This window comes from Meles meles, chromosome 19 (genome assembly GCF_922984935.1).
Source record: "Meles meles chromosome 19, mMelMel3.1 paternal haplotype, whole genome shotgun sequence".
NCBI lineage: Eukaryota > Metazoa > Chordata > Mammalia > Carnivora > Mustelidae > Meles > Meles meles.
The window spans coordinates 12,154,220-12,175,511 of NC_060084.1; the positions used below are offsets into that span (position 1 = coordinate 12,154,220).

General features: G+C 42.2%; 1 protein-coding gene across 1 annotated transcript in view; it reads left to right on the forward strand.

Annotated features, from left to right (window-relative positions):
• The window catches only part of RFWD3 (ring finger and WD repeat domain 3), a 45,637-nt gene extending 24,594 nt beyond the window's left edge, over positions 1-21,043 (forward strand). Inside the window, exons 7-13 of the mRNA XM_045989191.1 lie at positions 8,569-8,683; positions 9,194-9,422; positions 12,128-12,278; positions 13,440-13,616; positions 15,561-15,775; positions 16,424-16,635; positions 18,581-21,043. Coding sequence (XP_045845147.1) covers positions 8,569-8,683; positions 9,194-9,422; positions 12,128-12,278; positions 13,440-13,616; positions 15,561-15,775; positions 16,424-16,635; positions 18,581-18,724 — 1,243 coding nt within the window. The 3' untranslated portion in view covers positions 18,725-21,043. The remainder of the gene's footprint in view (positions 1-8,568; positions 8,684-9,193; positions 9,423-12,127; positions 12,279-13,439; positions 13,617-15,560; positions 15,776-16,423; positions 16,636-18,580) is intronic.
• The last annotated feature ends 249 nt before the right edge of the window (positions 21,044-21,292 follow it).

A 21,292-nucleotide genomic window follows, 5' to 3' on the forward strand; every position in this document is an offset into this window, starting at 1 on the left:
TACACAGAAAATTCTTAAGTGGATCTTTGCACATGTTGTGCGATGTTAAGAAATTATCAGGATTTTGGAAGCCCAATAACAATTGTTAATAACACTGCTTAAAATAAACTTTAAGAACATTAAAAAAAAATAAAAATACCCACCGAGAGAGTGCAGAGTTATGGGTTTTCTCATAATAGTGCTGGTAAGAATGTACACTGACACAACTGTTTATTTAGAGAGACCCTTGGCCTTATGCTTCAGAAGCATTTAAAAGTAATTTTACTTCAGGCATTTATTCTAAAGAAACGATTAATAAAGAAATGTGTGCAGATATTTACTAATGGGGGGGAGTGCCTGGCTGGCTCAGTTGGTGGAACATGCAACTCTTGATCTCAGGATTGTAAGTTTAAGCCCCACACTGGGTGTAGACATTACTTAAAAGTAAAATCCTTAGGGGCTCATGGGTGGCTTAGTCGATTAGGTGTCTGACTCTTGGCTTTAGCTCAGGTCATGATCTCATGGGTCGAGAGATCAAGGCCTATGTCAGGTTCTACACTCAGCGGGAGTCTGCTTGAGATTCTCTCCCTCTGCCCCATCCCCCACTCACGTGAGCGCTCTCTCTCTTAAATGAATAAATAAGTCTTTTAAAAAATAAATAGGGGCGCCTGGGTGGCTCAGTTGGTTAAGCGTCTGCCTTTGGCTTAGGTCATGATCCCAGAGTCCTGGGATAGAGCCTCGAGTCAGGCTTGCTGCTCGTCAGGGAGTCTGCTTCTCTCTCTGCCCCTCCCTGCCTCGTTCTTTCTTTTCTCGCTCACTCTTAGATTAATAAATAGAAAAATAAAATCTTCAAAAATAAGTAAATAAATGGAATCATTTTTCTAAACAAAAAGATTTACTTCATGAGACTTTTCATGTAAGCACTGTTAATCCAAACTGAGAGAATTAATTGGTTGAGTAAACTCTGGCATATCCATGTGATGGGATACTACACATTTATTTAAACTAATGTTTAAAGTGCATGTAATACTTTGTCATGTGAAAAAGCACATTATGGTGATTATGTTTTTTGCGAAGTAAAAAATACTGCAGGTAGTCACTGAGTAGTGGAATTACAGATGATTTTAATTTCCTTCTTTTTTTTTCTCTTTAGTCCAACAAATAACTTACTTGGCCCAGTAAATATTTAGTGTTTTTACATGGCAGGTGTGTGAAGAGGGTAGTTTTGTAGAAAAAGCTAACTTTGTAGGCATGTTTGTTAATGTATGATTATATTTAAAACTTTTCTGATTACTCAAAAAACTCCCAACAAACAAGTCCAGGACCAGTTGGCTTTACAGATGATTTCTATCAAACATTTAAAGAAGAGTTAATACCTTTTTTTTTAAAGATTTTATTTATTTATTTGATAGATGGAGATCACAAGTAGGCAAAGAGGCAGGCAGAGAGAGAGGAAGAGAAGCAGCCTTCCTGCTGAGCAGAGAGCCCAATGCGGGGCTCGATCCCAGGGGATCATGACCTGAGCTGAAGGCAGAGGCTTTAACCCACTGAGCCACCCAGGCACCCCTGCCTCCATTATTTTTAAGTTTTATTTATTTATTTTAGGGGAGGCGGGCAGAGGGAGAGAGAATCCTGAAGCAGGCTCCCTGCTGAATGTGTTGCCCATCACAAGGCTTGACCCCAGGACCCCAAGGTCCTGAGCCCAAATCAAGATTCAATTGCTTAACCAACTAAGCCACCCAGGTGCCCCAATACCTAATTTTTCTCAAACTTTTTCAAAAAATAGAAGAGGAAGGGGAACTTAGAAATTAATTCCATGAGTCACGTGTCACCCTAATACCAATACCAGATAAAGACACCACAGAAAAAGAGAACTACAGGCCGATATCGCTGATGAATATAGGTTCAGAAATCCTCACCAATGTGTTAGCAAACCAAATCCAAAAATACGTTAAAAAAAATCATTCAGGGGCGCCTGGGTGGCTCAGTGGTTTAAGCCGCTGCCTTCAGCTCAGGTCATGATCTCAGGGTCCTGGGATCGAGTCCCACATCGGGCTCTCTGCTCAGCAGGGAGCCTGCTTCCCTCTCACTCTCTCTGCCTACTTGTGATCTCTCTCTGTCAAATAAATAAATAAATAAAAAATCTTTAGAAAAGATTAAAAAAAAAATCATTCACCGTGATCAAGTGGGATTTATTCCCAGAATATAAAGGTGGTTCATTATTAGTAAATTAATGTGATATATCATCTTAATAAGAGAAAGGATAAAAACCATATAATCATTTCAATAGATGAGAAAAAGCATTTGACAAAGTACAACATCCATTCATGATAAGATCTCAACAAATTATGTTTAGAGGGAATATACTCAATATAATAAAGCCCTTATATGAAAAACCCCACAGCTAAAAACATCCTTAGTGGGGGAAAAGTGGGAGCTTTTCACCTAAAGTCAGGAACAAGACAAGGATGTCCACTCTCACTACAGCGATTAGATGAGACAAATAAATAAAATGAAAGGCATCCAGATTGGTAAGGAAGAAGTAAAACTTTCACTATTTGCTGATGGTATGATACTGTATGCAGAGAACCCAAAGACTCCATCAAAAAACTGCTAGAACTGATAAATGAATGTAGTAAATTTGCAGAATGAAAAGTTAATGTACAGAAATCCATTCCATTTCTATACACTAACAGTGAAGCAGCGGAAAGGGAAATTAAGAAAACCCATTTACATTTGTACCAAAAATAAAATACCTAGGAATAAACTTACGAGAAAGACCTGTACGTGGAAAACTAAAATATTGATGAAAGAAATTGAGGATGACACAAATGAAGACATTCCATGCTCATGAATTAGAACAACAAATACTGTTAAAATGTCTGTGCTACCCAGAGTAATCTACACAGTTAATGCAATCTCTATTAAAGTACCACAGCATTTTTCACAGAACTAGAACAAACAATCCTAAAATTTGTATGGAATCGTAAAAGAAAAAAAAAAAAATTGGAGGTATCACGATTCCAGACTTCAAGTGATACTACAAAGCTTTATGGTCCAAAACAGTATGGTCCTGCAATAAAAATAGACACATAGTTCAGTGGAACAGAACAGAAAACCCAGAAATGAATCCAGTTACATGATCAATGAATCTTTGATGTAGCAGTAAAGAATATGCAGTGGGGAAAGAGACAGTCTCTTCCAACAACAAAACCGGACAGTAACATACAAAAAAATGAAACTGGATCACTTTCTTACACCAGACACAATAATAAACTCAAAATGGGGTCATCTGGGTGGCTCAGTGGGTTAAAGCCTCTGCCTTCGGCTCCGGTTATGATCTCCGGGTTCTGGAATTGAGCCCCGCATTGGGCTCTCTGCCCAGCGGGGAGTCTGCTTCCTCCTCTCTTTCTGCCTACTTGTGATCTCTCTCTCTCTCTCTCTCTCTCTCTCTGTCAAATAAATAAAACCTTTAAAAAAAAAAAAAACCCAAAATGGATTGAGGACCTAAATGTGAGACCTGAAACCGTAGAAAGCCTAGAAGAGCACAGGCAGTAATTATTCTGCTATCAGCAGTAGCAACATCTCTCTAGATATGTCTCCTGAGGCAAGGGAAACAAAAGCAAAAATAAACTATTGGAACTACATCAAAATAAAAAGCTTCTGGACAGCAAAGGGAACAGCAACAAAACTAAAAATCAGCCTATTGAATGGGAGAAAATAATTTGCAAATGACATATGCAATAAAGGATCAGTATCCAAAATATATAAAGAACTTATACAACTCAACACCCTAAAAGCAAATAATCCATTTTTTAAAAATGGGCAGGGGTGCCTGGGTGGCTCAGTGGGTTAAAGCCTCTGCCTTCAGCTTGGGTCATGATCCCAGGGTCCTGGGATCAAGCCCCGCATCATGCTCTGCTTAGCAGGGAGCCTGCTCCCCTTCCTCTCTCTGCCTGCCTGCCTACTTGTGATCTCTGTCTGTCAAATAAATAAATAACATCTTAAAAAAAAAAAACATGGGCAGACGACGTGAACAAATTTCTCCAGAGAAGACGTCCAGATGGCCAAGAAATAAATGACAAGATGTTCATTATCACTCATCATTGGAGAAATGCAAATCCAAGCTATACCCCCACAGCTGTCAGAATGGCTAAAAATCAAAAACACAAGAAACAACAGGTGTTGGCGAGGATGTGGGGAAAAGGGAACCCTCAGGCACTATTCATAGGAATGCACACCAGAACAGCCACTGTGGAAGACAGTGTGGAGGTTCCTCAAAAAAATTAAAAATGGAATTACCCAATGATACAGTAGTCACACTACTGTTAACCGATAGAGTACAGAAACACTAATTCAAAGGGATGTATGCACCCCTATGTTATAAATAGCATTTTACCATAGCCAGACGATGGAAGCACCCTAGGTGTAGATAGATGGGTAAAGAAGAGGTGGTATACACACATACATACATGCATATGTGATACAGAATCTTATTCGGCCACGGAAAAGAGTGAAATCTTACCTTTTATGACAACATGGATGGAGCTAGAGTGTGTAATACTCCGTGAAATAAACCAGTCAGAGAAAGACATATGCCAAATGATTTCATGCCTATGTGGAATTTTGAAAAAAACATGAGCAAAGGGGGTAAAAGAGAAACCACTCAAAAAGTAGACTCTTAAGGATAGGGAGCAAGCAAATGGTTACCAGAGGTGGGTGTAGGAATGGGTGAAATAGGTGAAGGGGATTAGGGGTGCCCTACCTTGATGAGCTCTGTAACACGTGGAAGTGTTGAATCACTGTGTTGTACACCCGGAACTAATAAAACACTGTGTTAAGTACATGGAAATTAAAGTTAAAAATAAACTGCTGATTACTATAATCAATCAGTAATGCTCCCTATCCTCTTTAGAAAATGTGAAGCTTTTGAAAATGCCAATAAATACAGAGATTTAATAAAATGAACACCCTTGTGCTTGACTTTACCAGATCTTAACAAATTGCCGTATTTGCTCTGGGCCTTAAAAAAATAAATCATTATAGGTAAACCAGAAGCTTCCTTGAGAACTACATTCTCCTTAATTTCATCCCTTTCCTCAGAGGACCTATAATCGTAAATCATGTATAGTATGATTTACAGAGTTTTTACACTTTATGCAAATGTTATTAGATTATAGTTTTCCTCTGTAACTTGTTTTTTGTTTGTTTGTTTAGAATTACGTTTGGGGAACTTACCCCGATTGGGATACATCTGGCTTATTGATTCTTACTTCTATGGAGTGTTCTAGTTCGCTAATTTAAAATTTCCCTATACGGGGGTGCCTGGGTGGCTCAGTGGGTTAAAGCCTCTGCCTTCAGCTCGGGTCATGATCCCAGGGACCTGGGATTGAGCCCTGCATCGGGCTCTCTGCTCAGCAGGGAGCCTACTTCCCTTCCTCTCTGCCTCTCTGCCTCCTTGTGATCTCTGTCTGTCAAATAAATAAATAAATAAAAAATAATAAAATTTCCCTATACGTGTTTTGTATTGGTGGACACTTAAGGTGGTTTTCAGTTTTTGTTAATATAAGCCATGGTGCAGAGAGATGGGCAAGAGTGTCTTTAGGCCTAGAAGTGGAAATACTTTATCCTAGGTTACATGGAATTTCAGCTTTACTAGCTACTGTCAAATTGCTCTTGCAAGAAGCTGTTTCCAATTTATACTCCCACCAGCAAAAGTAAGATTTCTCTTTTTTTTCATACTCTTGTCCACTTTATATTATCAGACTTAATTTTGACAGTCTCATGGAGTCAGTAGTAGTTACTTAATTTGTATATCCTCAATTATTAATGACGTTGGACATACTCTTCTCTCAGTTTTGTTTATATCTTTTGTTCATCTATATTGAGCAAAATATATTGTTTATTTCTTACTGATTTATAGTTCATTGTGTTTTCCTTATACCGTTGACCCAGGTTAGAGGCACCAAAGTCTCACACAGTTAGAAATCCACATATAACTTTTAACTCCCCAAAACTTTAACATTAAGAGCCTGCTGTTGACTAGAAACCTTACTGGTAACATAAACAGTTGATTAACATATAATTTATATGTTATATATATTATGTATTGGATCCTTACAATAATACCTGTTTCTTAATTTCTTCCACGTTTCTAGGATATGTGACTCCACCTTTCTAAGTTTATCTATGAGTTTTTTTTTTAATTGTTGCAAATCTCCAAAAAATTTTCCAGTGTATTTATTGAAAAAAAAAAATCCACAGTAAGTGGACCAGCGCAGCTCAAACCCATGTTGTTCAGGGGTTACATGTACTGATTCTTTGCAGGTTGCAAATAGCATCTCCCAGTCTGTGGCTTGTGTCTTTAACCTGTTTGTTATCTTTTGTTGAACATGAGTTTTTAATTTTAATACAGTTACGTATCTCTTGTTTTGTGGCGGGTGGGGTTTGTGCACTGCGCAAGGTCTTAAAGACAACTTCTTAAAGGTTTTTCAAAATTTTTGTCTTTTTGGGGCGCCAGGGTAGCTCAGTGGGTTAAGCTTCTGCCTTGGGCTCAGGTCATGATCTCAGGGTCCTGGGATCGAACCCCGCAGCAGGCTTTCTCCTCAGCAGGGAGCCTGCTTCCCCCTCCTTCTCTGCTTGTTGCTCTTCCTACTTGTGATCTCTCTTATTCTCTGTGTCAAATAAATAAAATCTTTTTAAAAAATTCCTTTTTGGGGCGCCTGGGTGGCTCAGTGGGTTAAAGCCTCTGCCTTCAGCTCAGGTCATGATCCCAGGGTTCTGGGATCGAGCCCCACATCAGGTTCTCTGCTTAGCAGGGAGCCTGCTTCCTCCTCTCTCTCTGCCTGCCTCTCTGCCTAGTTGTGATTTCTCTCTGTCAAATAAATATTTTTTTTTAAAATTGCTTTTTATGTAGGTTTTAAATATTTTTTAAACCTAGTTTTATGGATAACCAGGTGTTGCAGTGTAATTATTAAGTAATATGTTCTTCCTGTATAAGTCTTGATTGCTGCCTGTTTCCTAGATTAAGTTTTTGAGTTTTCGGTTCCATGGTCTCTTTGTTAATTCTTGCCCCAGTATTCTGAAGTTATAATTTATTGTAACTTTAAAATACTTCCTCCCACCTTGTTCTTCAAATTGACTTTGATATTCTTGGCATTTTTCTCTTAATTTTAAAATTAGTTTCCTAAGTTCCGTTGAATGCAATTTCAATCAAGATTCAAAAGGAAAAGTTCCCTTTGAAATCTTGATTGAAATTGCGTTAAATTTTTAGAGTAACTTGAGAAGTTCTATCTTCTTGATTTTGAGTCATTCCAGCTGTGAACATTATATAATATCCTTCCACTATTCACTGTCTTCTTATGCCTTTTACAAGTGTATTTTTCTTCATAAAGGTCTTTGATACCCTTTAACTTTATTCCTAGGTTGCTCTTGTTAGAAGTGCTCTCGTGAGTGATTTTTTTTTCCTATTACATTTACTAATCAGTTATCTGGCATATGGGAAATGATGTTGATCTACTTTTTTTAAAGTTCATTGATTTTTTTCATTATTCTGTATACCTACCATGGGGTTTGAACTCAGTGACCCTGAGATCAAGAGTCATGTGTTCTCTGACTGAGCCAACCTAATTTTCTTGATCTTAATTCCAGTACCTTGCTGAATGGTTTGTGGGTTCTCTTGAACTTTCCATCAAGATAAATAGGGCGGCTTTATCCCTTCGTTTCAAGTGTTCATCTCTTTTCTATCCTGTTTTACTGAGTGGAAATCTTTTTTTAATTTTTTGCATATTTTGAAAGTGTCTTTAGGTACATGCAGATCTATAATTTTTATTCTTGGTGAATTTATTTTTTTCATTATGTATTGTTCCTCTTTATGCCTGTTCATGCTTTCTGATTCTAACTGGTCTTAGCATTTTCCCAGTATATACCTTCTATCTTTTTAATTTCAGCCTCATTTTTGTGGTATTAATTTCAGTATCTGATGAACTGGTAACTTACTATTTTCTTTTAATCCGCCAGGAAACCTTGGTCTTTTAACATTGTCATTTTACTCTTATAGGGGCGCTTGGGTGGCTCAGTGGGGTAAAGCCTCTGCCTTCGGCTCAGGTCATGATCCCAGGGTCCTGGGATCAAGTCCCACATTGGGCTCTCTGCTCAGTGGGGAGCCTGCTTCCCTTCCTCTCTCTCTCTGCCTGCCTCTCTGCCTACCTGTGGTCTCTGTCAAATAAATAATAAACTCTTTAAAAAAAAAAATTGTCATTTTACTCTTATAATTTGGCGAGCAGTGAGCTTGGCTCTGTTCTGTCATCTGGCATTTTTGCATTTTTAGTCTCATTCCCTAATAAGAGCCAAATTCCTGCTCATCACTGCCAGCGTTAACGCTGAATCCCAGTGACTCGTGAGTTCAGCCCTGCATGCTACTTTCTGTAGTGTCTGTTTGTGAGACTTTTTCTTTTGTTGTGTTTTATTCACCATCATGACGTATTTACAGCAAAGTGTGTGTATCACAGCATAAACTTAATCTGATATCTTGTTGGCAAGTCTTCTGTGGCCTTCTCATCTTCCCCTGTTGCTGGCTTCCCCTTCTAGTTCCTTACTGAAGGAGCAGATGCTGAGGAAGCAGGCGGAGTTAGAATCGGCGCAGTGCCGGCTCCAGCTTCAAGTCCTCACTGATGAGTGCAGTAAGCTTCATAGTCGTGTCCAGGTAGGTCCGCCCGTCCTCATCCGGAGAACTTCGGGGATAGGAGTGGAGAAGGGATCTAAATAGAACTTTGGTTCATCTCAGATACAAAGAAGGATTTACCAAGCTTTTCAAGGAGTAAACAAGACCACCCATTTATTCTATTTTTGATCAGGGCGTTTATTGGAAGTATACACACTTTGGGATGAATTCTGCAGTTTGAACTTCGAACAAATTAAACAGCAGGCTGATAATTCAAATTCTCAGTCATTTTACCTCCCTGAACCTACCAAGAAAATGAGGGGTGTAGCCAAGATGACCACTGAAGACTTCCAGACCTCATATTTTCTGATCTGGGCTCTTGCTGGCTCAGTTGCTTTTTGAAATAGGGGAGAACGGCAGTGGGGCTCTGGGACTCATGTCAGCATTTCCATGTAACAGATAAGAAACGTCCCCATGTCAAATGAAGGGATTGTGCAGGAGGGGAGCATCAGACAAAAAGGCTTCACACTTGCAACGTGGTTTTCATTTTAGGACTTGCAGAAACTTATTGTGCAGCATCGGGACCAGGTTTCACAGCCCCCCAGGGGCTCCCAAGCGCGTTCCCTGAACTGCCTGCCCTCCAGCCAGAACCAGCACAAGTACCATTTCCAGAAGACCTTCACGGTGTCTCAGACAGGAAACTGCCGCATCATGGCATACTGTGATGCTCTGAGCTGCCTGGTGGTGTCACAGCCTTCTCCTCAGGCCTCCTTCCTGCCAGGTGAGTGGTCAAGCACCTCGGCCTTCGTATTCATTATTGGGCTTCATTTGCTTCTCTGCTCTCTGTTTGCAGAATCCAGGACTTGCTGGCAGGTGAACACTGACCAAAGCCCTCCAGATCACCTTCCCTAGTCCGTTAATGCCGATTCTCTGCAAGAGCTGCAGAGATACCTGTCCATTGGCTTCATTCTTTATATGTGTTCACCCAGAGCTCAGAAATGCGAATTAATACCTGTGATAAAGTAAGAGCAGGGAGGGTACTTGGAAGCATGGGTTACTGGTGTAGTCTAAGGAGAAGGACAGCACCCCTGTCTGCTCCGTTAAAGGTACAGATTCATGGGGGCACCTGACAGGCTCAGTCGGGAGAGTATGAGACTTGAATTTAAGGTTTTATTTATTTATTTATTTTTAAAGTAATTTCTCCACCCATCGTGGGGCTCAGACTTAGGACCCTGACATCAAGAGTCACATGCTCTACCGACTGAGCCAGACGGGTGCCCTGAGACTGGAAATTTTTTTTTAAGATTTTATTTATTTATTTGACAGAGAGAGAGATCACAAGCAGCCAGAAAGGCAGGCGGGGCAGCAGGGGAGGGAAGCAGGCTCCTTGCTGACCAGAGAGCCAATGTGGGGTTCAATCCCAGGACCCTGAGATCATGACCCCAGCTGAAGGCAGAGGCTTAACCCACTCAGCCACCCAGGCATCCCTGGAAATATTTTTTAAAACACTATCGCAGGGGCGCCTGGGTGGCTCAGTCAGTATAGCATCCCACTCTTGATTTTGGCTCAGGTTGCGATCTCAGGGCCCTGGGATCTAGCCCCAGTTGGGCTCTGTGCTCAGCAGGGAATCTCCTTGAGTTTCTCTCCCTATCCCTCTGCTCTATCCCTTGCTTGTTCTTGCTGTCTCTCTAAAATAAATAAATAAATCTTTAAAAAAAAAAAAAAGGCAAACTATCCCAAGGGCTAATTCAAGTTGAAACAAGATTTAATACTTATTTTTAGTAGTATTCAAATAGATAAATTTTGAATAAAAGAATTTGGAAATACATTGATTGATATTGATAATAATATAATAAATATTATATAGTCTCATATTTTGTGCTTTTTTTAAAAGCTTAATTTCAGGTTGTCTTAATGTTGAAAACCAAATCCCCTCACATGCCCAGTTAAATCATTCCTAATTGTAGTAGATGTTTCTTTCCACAATTGTTAGCATGTGATTTCTCCCAGCTGTCAGGTCCTTTTGCTTCAGCCTGATTTCCTGTTTACCCACTTACAAGTTTCATTCAAACGCTTCACAACTGTGTCCCCCTAAACTTAGGTATATATAGGATTAGAAGTAGCATTCCTCCATTATTGCATATTTTTCAGTTCACTGATAGCTGGGAGTTGAGAGTAGCTCCAGTTAAGGGGAACATAAAAGGATTATTTATAATGTTTATAGCCCATCCACATCTTTAATAAAGTATTTATCATAAAAGCCTTCCCTACAACTGGGAAAATATTTATTTATTTGACTTGTTCCCCCAGCAATGCAATGGGGGTGATCTGTTCCTTTTTCCTTAATGCATCTATCCCACACAGCACAGCCAGCTCTTGATAGCCTGTTGGTGCTAATTTCTCTTTGTTTCCCTTGATCATGAATTAGGCCAGTATTCGTGTTCCCTGTTGGTTTAAAGCCTGTAGTTTCCCTCTTTGTCTTCTGGCTCTCCTAATTCTGTTTCAGGAGAAAACACAGTGAACTCTTCCCACTTGTTTCCCCAGAAAAGCTGATGTGTGACTCAAGGGTGTCCTGATTCTAGGATTTGAGAAATTTCTGTTTGTGGATAACTTGGATAATAATAGATAATTATACATTGTCAAGAGTCTAGGAATAGAACAGAGTACCAATAAATTAAAAAAGGACAAATTTTGGTGGGGGATTTTTTTTCCTCTTCTGGAATGATGCAAATTGATGAGAATACTTGAAGTGTCATCTGTTTTTATTCCATTCAGACAAATACAGTATATCTTGACGACCTGACACAGAAATCACCCATCTCCATTTTTTATTGTTCACTTTTTCTTCATCTTCACTGTCTGTGGATCTCTATATTAATAGCTTTATTGAAATTTGACTGACATACACTAAATTGCACATATTGAAAGTATAGCTGGATGAATCTTGATATATGTGCACAGCCCTGAAACCATCCCCACAATCGAGATAATGAACCCATCTTTTCCCCCAGAGTTTTCTCATGCCCTTTATAATCCATCTCCTATCTGCCCCTCCCTCCTCTCCTCATCCCCAGGCAGCCACTCATCTACTTTCTGTCAATATACATCAGTTTGCATTTTCTAGAATTTTACATAATTGTACTCATACAGTATTAGCTTTTTTGTCTGGCTTCTTTCAGCATCAAGTTACAAAGATTTGTCCATATTATTGTATATATCAGTAGTTTATGTCCTTGTATTGCTGGCTAGTATTCTGTGTGTATGTGTATATAGTGGTTTATCTGTTCACCTGTGGTTGGACATTTGGAGTGGAATATACTTTTTAAAATAATCATAATCCTGGGGAATTTTTATTTTCTTTGTCTGACTGGCTGTTTTCCAGGGACTTATATGCCAGGAAAGCTGAACAAAAGAGCTACTTGAAAAGGTGGTTTGCTTTACCTTAAATTGACTTCTAGTGATTTCACGCTCTCTTGTCTTTGGCAGGCTTTGGTGTTAAGATGTTGAGTACTGCCAACATGAAAAGCAGTCAGTACATTGCCATGCATGGCAAACAGATCCGCGGCCTGGCTTTCAGCAGTCGGTCCAAAGGCTTACTGCTCTCAGCATCCCTAGACAGCACCGTTAAACTGACCAGGTGGGTGCTTCAGGGAGGAGGTTGGGCCTGGGCTGGTTAGTGTTGAACAGTGTGGAAATTAATATCCATGTTAGGCTGGCCTAAGCTGCGTGTGTTTGTGTGTGTGTGTGTGGCACTGTCTTCTGAGATCCACTTCATTGAATTTAAAACGTATTGCTTTTCAGAGTAGATAAGACAGGCTCCACAACAGTATGTGCAATACCCTGTTTTTCGCTTTTTTTTTTTGTAATTATCTGTGTTACAAAATAATCTTAAGCCAGGCAGATGAGAGGATCACCCTCGAGATGGTTGGATGACAGTATGGAGGAAGCTGTCGTACTGGGCACCGTGGAATTACCGTACCATCTTGGACCTGCTTATTGCTGGTCTATTTCCGGGATCATCCTATCGAACAAAAATGCTCTCCAGGAGCTCATTCTCCACGGGTGACCTGACTTCTCTTATCAGTAACCCTCAGTTAACTGCATTTTATCTTTCACATGCCCTGCGATTGCTGTGAACCCGGATCTGAAAGGGTCTCAGGGCCTTCATCTTTAGAAAGTAGTTCTGATCAAATGTCTGATAGTTGGCTTCCTGTTCCAAGGTTAAATCCGAGGGACATCATGGTAACACTATCAGGCCTGATAAGCCTTTGATTTTTCAAGAATGCTTTGACTTGATTAGCCCTGAACCTCAGCGTAGCATTATGTTTTATACGTATGTATAAAATGATATTTTTTTGTAGTTGTGTTAAAAAAAAAATAGATGAAAGAAGAGCCAGTTAAAGACCAGAGTTATTAATTATTCCCTCTGGGTGGTTGGAGTGTTAGTTTTTGTTTTTCTCATAGGTATATTCTAATTTTTCAGCATTGAATATTAATTACCTATGTAATAGATAATTATGGAGAATTGGGGTAGAACGGGGAATGTACTGTTTAAAGACCTCTTTAACTTACTCTTTTATTTTCCTTGCATTTCAAGAGGAAAGCTTGTGTCCCTCAAAACAAATATTTTGGAATTAAAAGGGGTTACGTGGGCAGCCCCTGCAGGAAATTGGGAATCCCAAATAGTTTGGGTGTGTGGGTGTGTTCTTAAAAGATTCACTGAAATGATAATCTTTACATGTTTGTTATATATTTGATTTTCTTAATACATTGTTGTAAAAGTCTTGTATCTCCACAGCCTGGAGACAAACACAGTAGTCCAGACTTACAATGCTGGACGCCCTGTCTGGAGCTGCTGCTGGTGTCTTGATGAAAGCAACCACATCTATGCTGGACTGGTCAATGGTTCTATCCTGGTGTATGACCTTCGAAACACGAGCTGTCATATCCAGGAATTAGTACCTCAGAAAGCCAGGTAGGGGACCACGTAGGTTTTCCCTGTAGGTAGCAGTTTTCTCTTGGACCGTCATATGAGTCCTCTCTTTGACAGTGTTTCATGTTTGGTCAGAATTCCTCACAGAGGACAATTCTCTGTGTGCGGTGATGCGTTCTCGCTTAGGACTCAGTAAGATCCTTTCTGTGTGTTCATGCTATTTCTGCATGGTAGAAAGCCCTGACGCCAAGTATAGCCAGGCTTATATAGTCACTCATCACCCAGCGTGGCAAAATGAAGTCAGATCTGTGATCCAGACCCGGCTCCGCTGCATAGGAACTGTGTGACCTTGGTCATAGTTCTTGGCCCCTTACAGAGACTTTCTTTAATAGCCACATGTCAGATGCACAGGAAGACATCAGTCAAGGGTGGGCCTGAAAAAAAGGATTGAAAATTTCCCTAACCTCCAGCTAGACCGAGTTGATCTGAAGATGCCATGTTACGACAACGAATCCTTTATAGTCCTACTAGAGTTGGCTGGTTTTCAGAGTCAGCCGGGGTTCTGACGGTGAGTGGCGGCAGCACCACTGTGACTCTGCAGAATGTGTTGGGTCCCATTTGGGCGTAATACGCTCCTGAAGGCATAAAATTCTCTAAACGAGAAGTGGAATCAGACCTAGACCAAAATGAGAAGTATCTTAAAAGAGAATTTCCATTTCCAATGTGAACATATATTAGAAAGGAGGCATAGGGATCTAAATAGAAAGATACCACCATAGCGGGGCGCCTGGGTGGCTCAGTGGATTAAGCCGCTGCCTTCGGCTCGGGTCATGATCTCAGGGTCCTGGGATCGAGCCCCGCATCGGGCTCTCTGCTCCGCAGGGAGCCTGCTTCCTCCTCTCTCTCTGCCTGCCTCTCTGCCTACTTGTGATCTCTCTCTGTCAAATAAATAAATAAAATCTTTAAAAAAAAAAAAAGATACCACCATAGCAGTGATAGAGTAATGGTTACTAAACCTAGGTCAGCCACTCTGGTGTCCTCTCATTGGGGTGGGGCAGACTCATGCTTCGGGTATGTGGTCTGTGGGCCTGACGGTGACAGATGTGAACTCCCAGCCGACATGGGGCCTGCCCTCGATGTCAACAGATGCAGGCAGAGCAGGCAATAAAGTAGAGCAAACAGCCAGGAAAGTATTTTGTGGAGTGCTCACTGCTGCCTCCGTTTGCTTCACTGTGACAGGGCAGTGAAACAAAGCAGGCAAAGCGACCGCTTCGGCAAGTGCAGCAGAAACAAAGTTCATCGGAGCAGAGTCAGCCGCTGATACTTCTGAGAGAATTCTTGGCACACAGTTCTGGTCATGGGCTTGCAGAAAGAGATTTAGAAAATTTCTAAAGAAACAGTTTTGTTTTTGAATTAAAATGTAGTTGCTTTAGGGGCCCCTGGCTGGCTTGTTTGGAAGAACGTGTGACGCTTGATCTCAGGGTCACAAATTAGAACTCCACGTTGGGTGGAGAGACGACTTACATATTAAAAAAAAAAAAAAAAAGGCAGTTGCTTCAGGCAGTATTTGAATTGAAGTGTCTGTCCAATCCAGCTTGGAAGCTTTATCTGATGTGTAAGCTGGATTTCCTTTCGGATTTTACTTGTGTTTGTGTTCAACCCCATTACTAGAAACTTCAACACCAGTCAATCTTTCTTCCTTGTATTTGTGATCTTGTACTATTAAATTTCCTAGTCTTTTTTTTTGTTACACTGTTTTTCAAACGTGCGATATCTCCTCTGAAATTGGATGCAGAGATTATAGGTATACTCTTTTGTTTCTACAGAGGGGGTTGGTAGTTTTTATCAAATGTCAAAGGACAGTGACCCACGGAAGGTCTTTAACCTCTTCTATAGAGGTAGGACTGTGCTTGGGCTCCTGGCAGCGGGGTCTGGAGCAGTACAGGTACTGGAATGTGAAACATGGTTTCATTTCTTCACCTTCAGATGCCCACTGGTATCCCTGTCATACATACCCAGAGCTGCCTCAGCTGCATTTCCATATGGTGGGGTGTTGGCTGGAACCTTGGAGAATGCTTCCTTCTGGGAGCTCAGAATGGGCTTTTCTCATTGGCCTCATGTGCTGCCCATGGAGCCAGGGGGCTGTGTAGACTTTCAGACGGAGAGCAGCACCCGACATTGTCTTGTGACCTACAGGCCTGGTGAGTGTTGAGATGTCCTTGTGGGACCTCCTGTGGTTTGTCTGGGAGCTGATCGGTTCAGGGGAGGACAGGACGGCCTGCCCTACCCTTCAGGTGGCACTGGGAAGCCCCTCACAGACTAACGGCTCGTGCTACTACATGGGGGCTGGTGGTCCCACATTCCTCTTTGGAGCCTGCCTCTGCTTCTCACTTGTCTGCGGATTCTCCCAGGTACTCCTTGGTGTGAGTCAGCCACTTGAGGGGCCCCTGTGATTTAGGCAGTACTGGAACGAGGAGGCCTGGAATTGAGGCCGGTGAGCCACCCTCAGTGCAGTTCCATGTGTTCTGCTTGCCCTTAAGGAAGATAAAAACCTGAGCCTGGGTCTGGCAGAATACAGTGATTTCACTAAAAAGGATAGCTTATGCTCAAAATTGTTGCCCTTATAGGCAAAAATCTGTTGTATATAACTTGCTTTATCTTAGCCTGGGGTTCTGAATTTCACTTGTGCTGTAGCATTTTGTTCTTGTTATTATGGTTGCTTTGTTGCTGTTCTTAACAGCTTGATGAATTGTGGCTCTCCCACTTGGGGGGGTCTGTAAGCAGCTGAGGTACTTCCTTCATTTCTTTGGGTCATCCTCATGGAGCCACATTGGTTCTCTGTGCTGTAGATAAAAATCACAACACTTTACGAAGTGTGTTGATGGAGATGTCCTACAAGCTGGATGATGCTGGAGAGCCAGTCTGTTCCTGCCATCCTGTACAAACATTCCTCGGGGGACCCACTTGCAAACTACTGACCAAAAGTGCCATTTTCCAAAACCCAGGGAATGATGGCAGCATCCTGGTGTCTACTGGGGATGAAGCATCAAATTCTGCCCTGGTGAGCCTATTTTTTCTTTTTTATACTGAAGTGTGTAGAACAAAAAGCCGAAGTTCTCCATGATTGCACCTCTGTGTGTGTGTGTGTGTGTGTGTGTGTGTGTGTAGGGTTGTTTGTTTTTATGCAAGTCACACTTTACATCCTGCTCTGTAATTTGCTCCTCTCTCATTTAACTTCCTAGCTTGGATGTCTTTCCATTTCAATATCTCTAGATTCACCTCATTCTTTTTTATGTGAGCTGAGTATCCTGTGGGCCATCTTGTGAATCTTAAAAAGAAAAAAAAAAGGAACTACTGAAACCTCTATAAAATAATTGATTCAGGGGCGCCTGGGTGGCTCAGTGGGTTAAAGCCTCTGCCTTCGGCTCAGGTCATGATCCCAGGGTTCTGGGATCGAGCCCCGCATCGGGCTCTCTGCTCTGCGGACAGCCTGCTTCCTCCTCTTTCTCTCTGCCTGCCTCTTTGCCTACTTGTGATCTCTGTCTGTCAAATAAATAAATAAAATCTTAAAAAAAAAAAATCACTTAAAATACTTGATTCAGGGATGCCTGGGGGGCTCAGGGGCTCAGTCAGTTAAACATCTGCTTTCTGCTTGGGTCACAATCTCAGGGTCCTGGGATCAAGCCGTACATCGGGCTCCCTGCTCAGTGGGGAGTCTGCTTCTCCCTGTCCCCCTGCTTATGCTTTCTCTCTGTTGAATGAATCAATAAAATGTTTTAAAATAAATAGATAGAATAATTGATTCAGGCAACAGTTTCATGAATTCAGGGTGAAACCAACAAATGAATGGTTGATGGGGAATTGTACAATGGAGGGTCAGTCTGTCATGATCTAGACGCATTGATCAACCTTAACATCGCTGTAAGTGGGTTTACAAGAAGTAATTTGCCTCTTAATGTAAGACAATATGAAGCACATGGCACCTTCAGTGAGATGCCCTTGAACCTAAATCTAATCAAGCTTTGAAGTGTGGCTGACCAGTAGAGTTGCACCAGCCACATAAGCAGTTGAAACGTGATTAATGTGAATGAAGAACTTAATTTTTAAATTTTTATTTAATTTTAATTCAAGTAGCCTTATGTGGCTAGTGGTCACCTTATTAGGTAGCACCACTATAGAGTAAGGGTAAAATGACATGAAGTAAGGAGAAAAAAATCAAAATAGAATTAGTAAAGCAGATACGGTAAAAAGTTGATAATCTGGGTAATAGGCAGTTCGTTGTACTACCCTACTTCTTACTATTAAAATATTTTCATGATAAAAAGTTTGTGAAGAGGAAAGGAAAGCACTGGTTAGAAGATTTCATCAAGGCAGAGTCAGGGACTTTTTGTCTTACTGCGTCTTCTGTCCCTCAATGAAAGAGCTTGATGGAAGGGGCTGAATACTGGCTTGGTTTTCAGATCCACTCACAGGAAGACTCATTGCTTATGACGGTAGCAGAGGCCACACCTAAACTATGTCGTGTATCCTGGCTTTGTGAAGGTTAGGCACAGTCTGTTTTGCTCCCCGGGCAGTGCCCTCTCTGCATTTCTTTCAAACTTGTCCAATGCCATAAGGAGGGCGCTTGTGATGAGCACCTGGTGTTGTATGGAACTGTTGAATCACTTTATTGTACACTAGAAGCTAATATTACAGTGTATGTTAACTAACTGGAGTTTAAATAAAAACTTAACAAAAGGGCGCCTGGTGGCTCAGGCAGTTAAGCTTCTGCCTTCAGCTCAGGTCATGATCCCAGGGTCCTGGGATCAAGCCCCACATCAGGCTCCCTTCTGAGCAGTGAGCCTGCTTCTCCCTCTCACTCTCCCTCTCTATCCTCCCCCCCGCCTCCAATAAATAAATAAGTAAAATCTTTTTTTCAAAAACTCCACAAAGTTGTCTGATGATCAAGCAAGCAGGTCCCCAGCTGAACTGAATGACTCCTGACCCTCCTCTCTGTCCTTCTGTAGCTGTGGGACGCTGGCAGTGGCTCACTGCTGCAGGAACTGCCCGCTGATCAGCCTGTCTTGGACATCTGCCCATTTGAGGTGAACCACAACAGCTACTTGGCTACCTTAACTGAGAAGATGGTCCACGTCTATAGGTGGGAGTGACTGTGTCTGGAAAGTGGGAGGCCTGCTGCTGGTTTACGTTAAATGTTTGCTGGCAGCCCTGAGCAAGGTCCCTGCTTACTGTCTGTGGCCTAGAACTTCTGGGATCGTGATTCCTTTGAGTTGATGTGACTGGACAACTCCGGGTCACTGAAACACTACAGACTGTATTTGCAGTGTCCATCAGAAGAGTAAGTGACTGGTACTCACATCTACGTTATTCATGTCTTGGGTTAAAATCCTTCAGGAATCTGTTGAGAAACTCTATTTCTGATCAGACATTCTGCTGGACCTCAGAGAATATCCTCCAAGCAGTCATTTAGGATAAGAGCATACACCAAGCATTTTCTGAAGGATGTGACCCCACCTAAGCAGTCTCGTCACTTGAGCTCTGTGACTTGGGGACGAATGCTTCTATCCCAGAAGGGCCTAACCGTCTTCACGTGCTTGGATGCCGCGTGGATGCAGTAGAGTCTGAAGTTGAACACAAGAGGGCACTGTACAATTGCTGAAGGATTTGATCTACTTCTGACCTTGAGTGTTGACAGCCTCTCAGTAGCTGGGTCTCATCTCCACAGAAATGTGTGGTAGAGCGCATCTGGTCTGCTTTGTGGCAGCACCAGAACATTCCAGGTGTGCAGGGCTGGGATATTGGCAAACCCAGCGATGGAGGTGGCTGATGAGCTGTTGGCCCCTTCCTCATGTTGAGTGCGTTAAGTTCACATTGTGGGAGCCAAGGAAGGAGACCATTGTTTGAGCAGTGGGCAAGCCTTGTTTTTTTTCTAGCTAGCTTGGGGTCTCAGGCTTGGTTGTATATAAGCCAGTGCTCTGAAAACCACTCCTTTTCCCTCACACTAGGAAAAGATAAGTATAATGAAAGCTCTTACTTGAGTCTCCTGGTAAGATCCAGACCAAAGGGCCAACTGAGAGAGGCTTACAAAAGAGAAACTCCTCAGACGACTGGTTGAAAACAGAAGAAAGCCTTGTCTTTTCCATTTCGAAAGCGTTCCTGTCCGAATAAAGCCAAGCTCTCAGAATGGGGGGCTTTTCTTGGGCGTGTTCAGAGTTCCCAGGAAAAGCCTTCCTCACATGAAACTGGTGTTTGACTTCAACTCCCCCGATAGGCCTCCCTTCCTTTTAAAAAAGTTGTTAGAAAAACAGTTACTCTCAGGAAGGTAATAGTGGTTGGAGACCTGTGTGGATTGCAGGGAGAAGCCCACCAGCTTTCGCTCCAGCCGTGGGTTGTCCAGCATGGCGAGCTCTCTTCTCTCCAGTAGAGGGTTTGGTTCGTGCCTGCTCTGCCTAAGGTTGCGCTGCTGAACCGCAGCCCACGACAGAATGTGCCTCGGGCCTGGGTGGCCAGGACCCTGTTCTTAGAAGCAGGGTGGCCAGCAGTGTGGCTTTCTGACGTTAAGTGTTCTGGAAGTGTTGTTATTTTTATTTTAAAACAGTTCTGGCCTGACAAGTCCTGAGCTGTTTCCAGCATTTCTCACCAGCAAGGGGATATTGCAGTAGATTTCCCCAGCGTTCCAAGTTCTAGTTGTGCCTTTTAAAGAGTGGACTCCTTCTATTTTAGTACTCTTACGAAAAAGCCAGTTTCCAGAGCCTGGGAAAGAGCCCCTTTTTTTCAGAGGAGATACTCCTTTCACTTTGTCGAAGATTCAGAAGGACTGCCTGGGCCTAGAGCATCAGGGGCAAGAAGGGATTCGAACCGAAGAGCAGAACACCTGGTTTCAGCAGATTCCCAGAGAGGATGCAGTTGGGCAGGCCCTGGCTGCCTTTGTCTTTGGCAGGGACAAACCTGCAGGGTTAGGATTTGACTAGGGCTGGAAGTATACTCAGCTAATGCTGATTCCCACCCCCCTCCCCAACCCCGCTCCCGGCCAAGCATAAGAACCAAGGGACTTATTACCACGGAGATTGGGTGATTCTCAGGTCTTTCCAGTTCTTGCATTCCTCCAGTAAATTTGAATGCCTCAGAAACAAATTTGTAACTTCAACTGATTGCGCCTAAGGAAAAGACTTTGCCCCCCCACCCCCCTCCACCCTTCCCCAGCTCCGCTCAGCCCGGAGGAGATTCTCTCTGTGGGACCCAGGCTCTGGGCTCTCATTGGCACCAGGCTCTGCCCCTGCATGTCCCCTCACCCCTGTCTCTAAGGTATTTCTCCCATTTGAGGGTTTGGAGTTAAGCAGACTCAAAATACCTTGTCAATGTATATATCCTTGTACCTGCTTTGACAAACAGGGCAGTGGGATCTCTGTTCACATTCTTTGTTTTTATGTTTGTGTTAATGTTAATATGAAAATAAAGCGTTGGCCATGTGTACCAGCTCCCGGTGTCCTTTGTTTCTTTGACTGCCTCTTGGGAAAGTGCTTCATTCTCAGCTGGTGGATCTCTGTATTTCATGCAGGACTGGGTCTCAATTACACTGGATGGGCTCTGGATCTCAAGCAAACATTTAAATAGATGAGGGATTTAACCGTCAATTCTGTTCTACTGCAGCTTAAAGGGAAGCTGTGTGTTTGCTTCATAAGAGCTTGCCTACACTGGTTATTTGTTTGTGCTCAGAT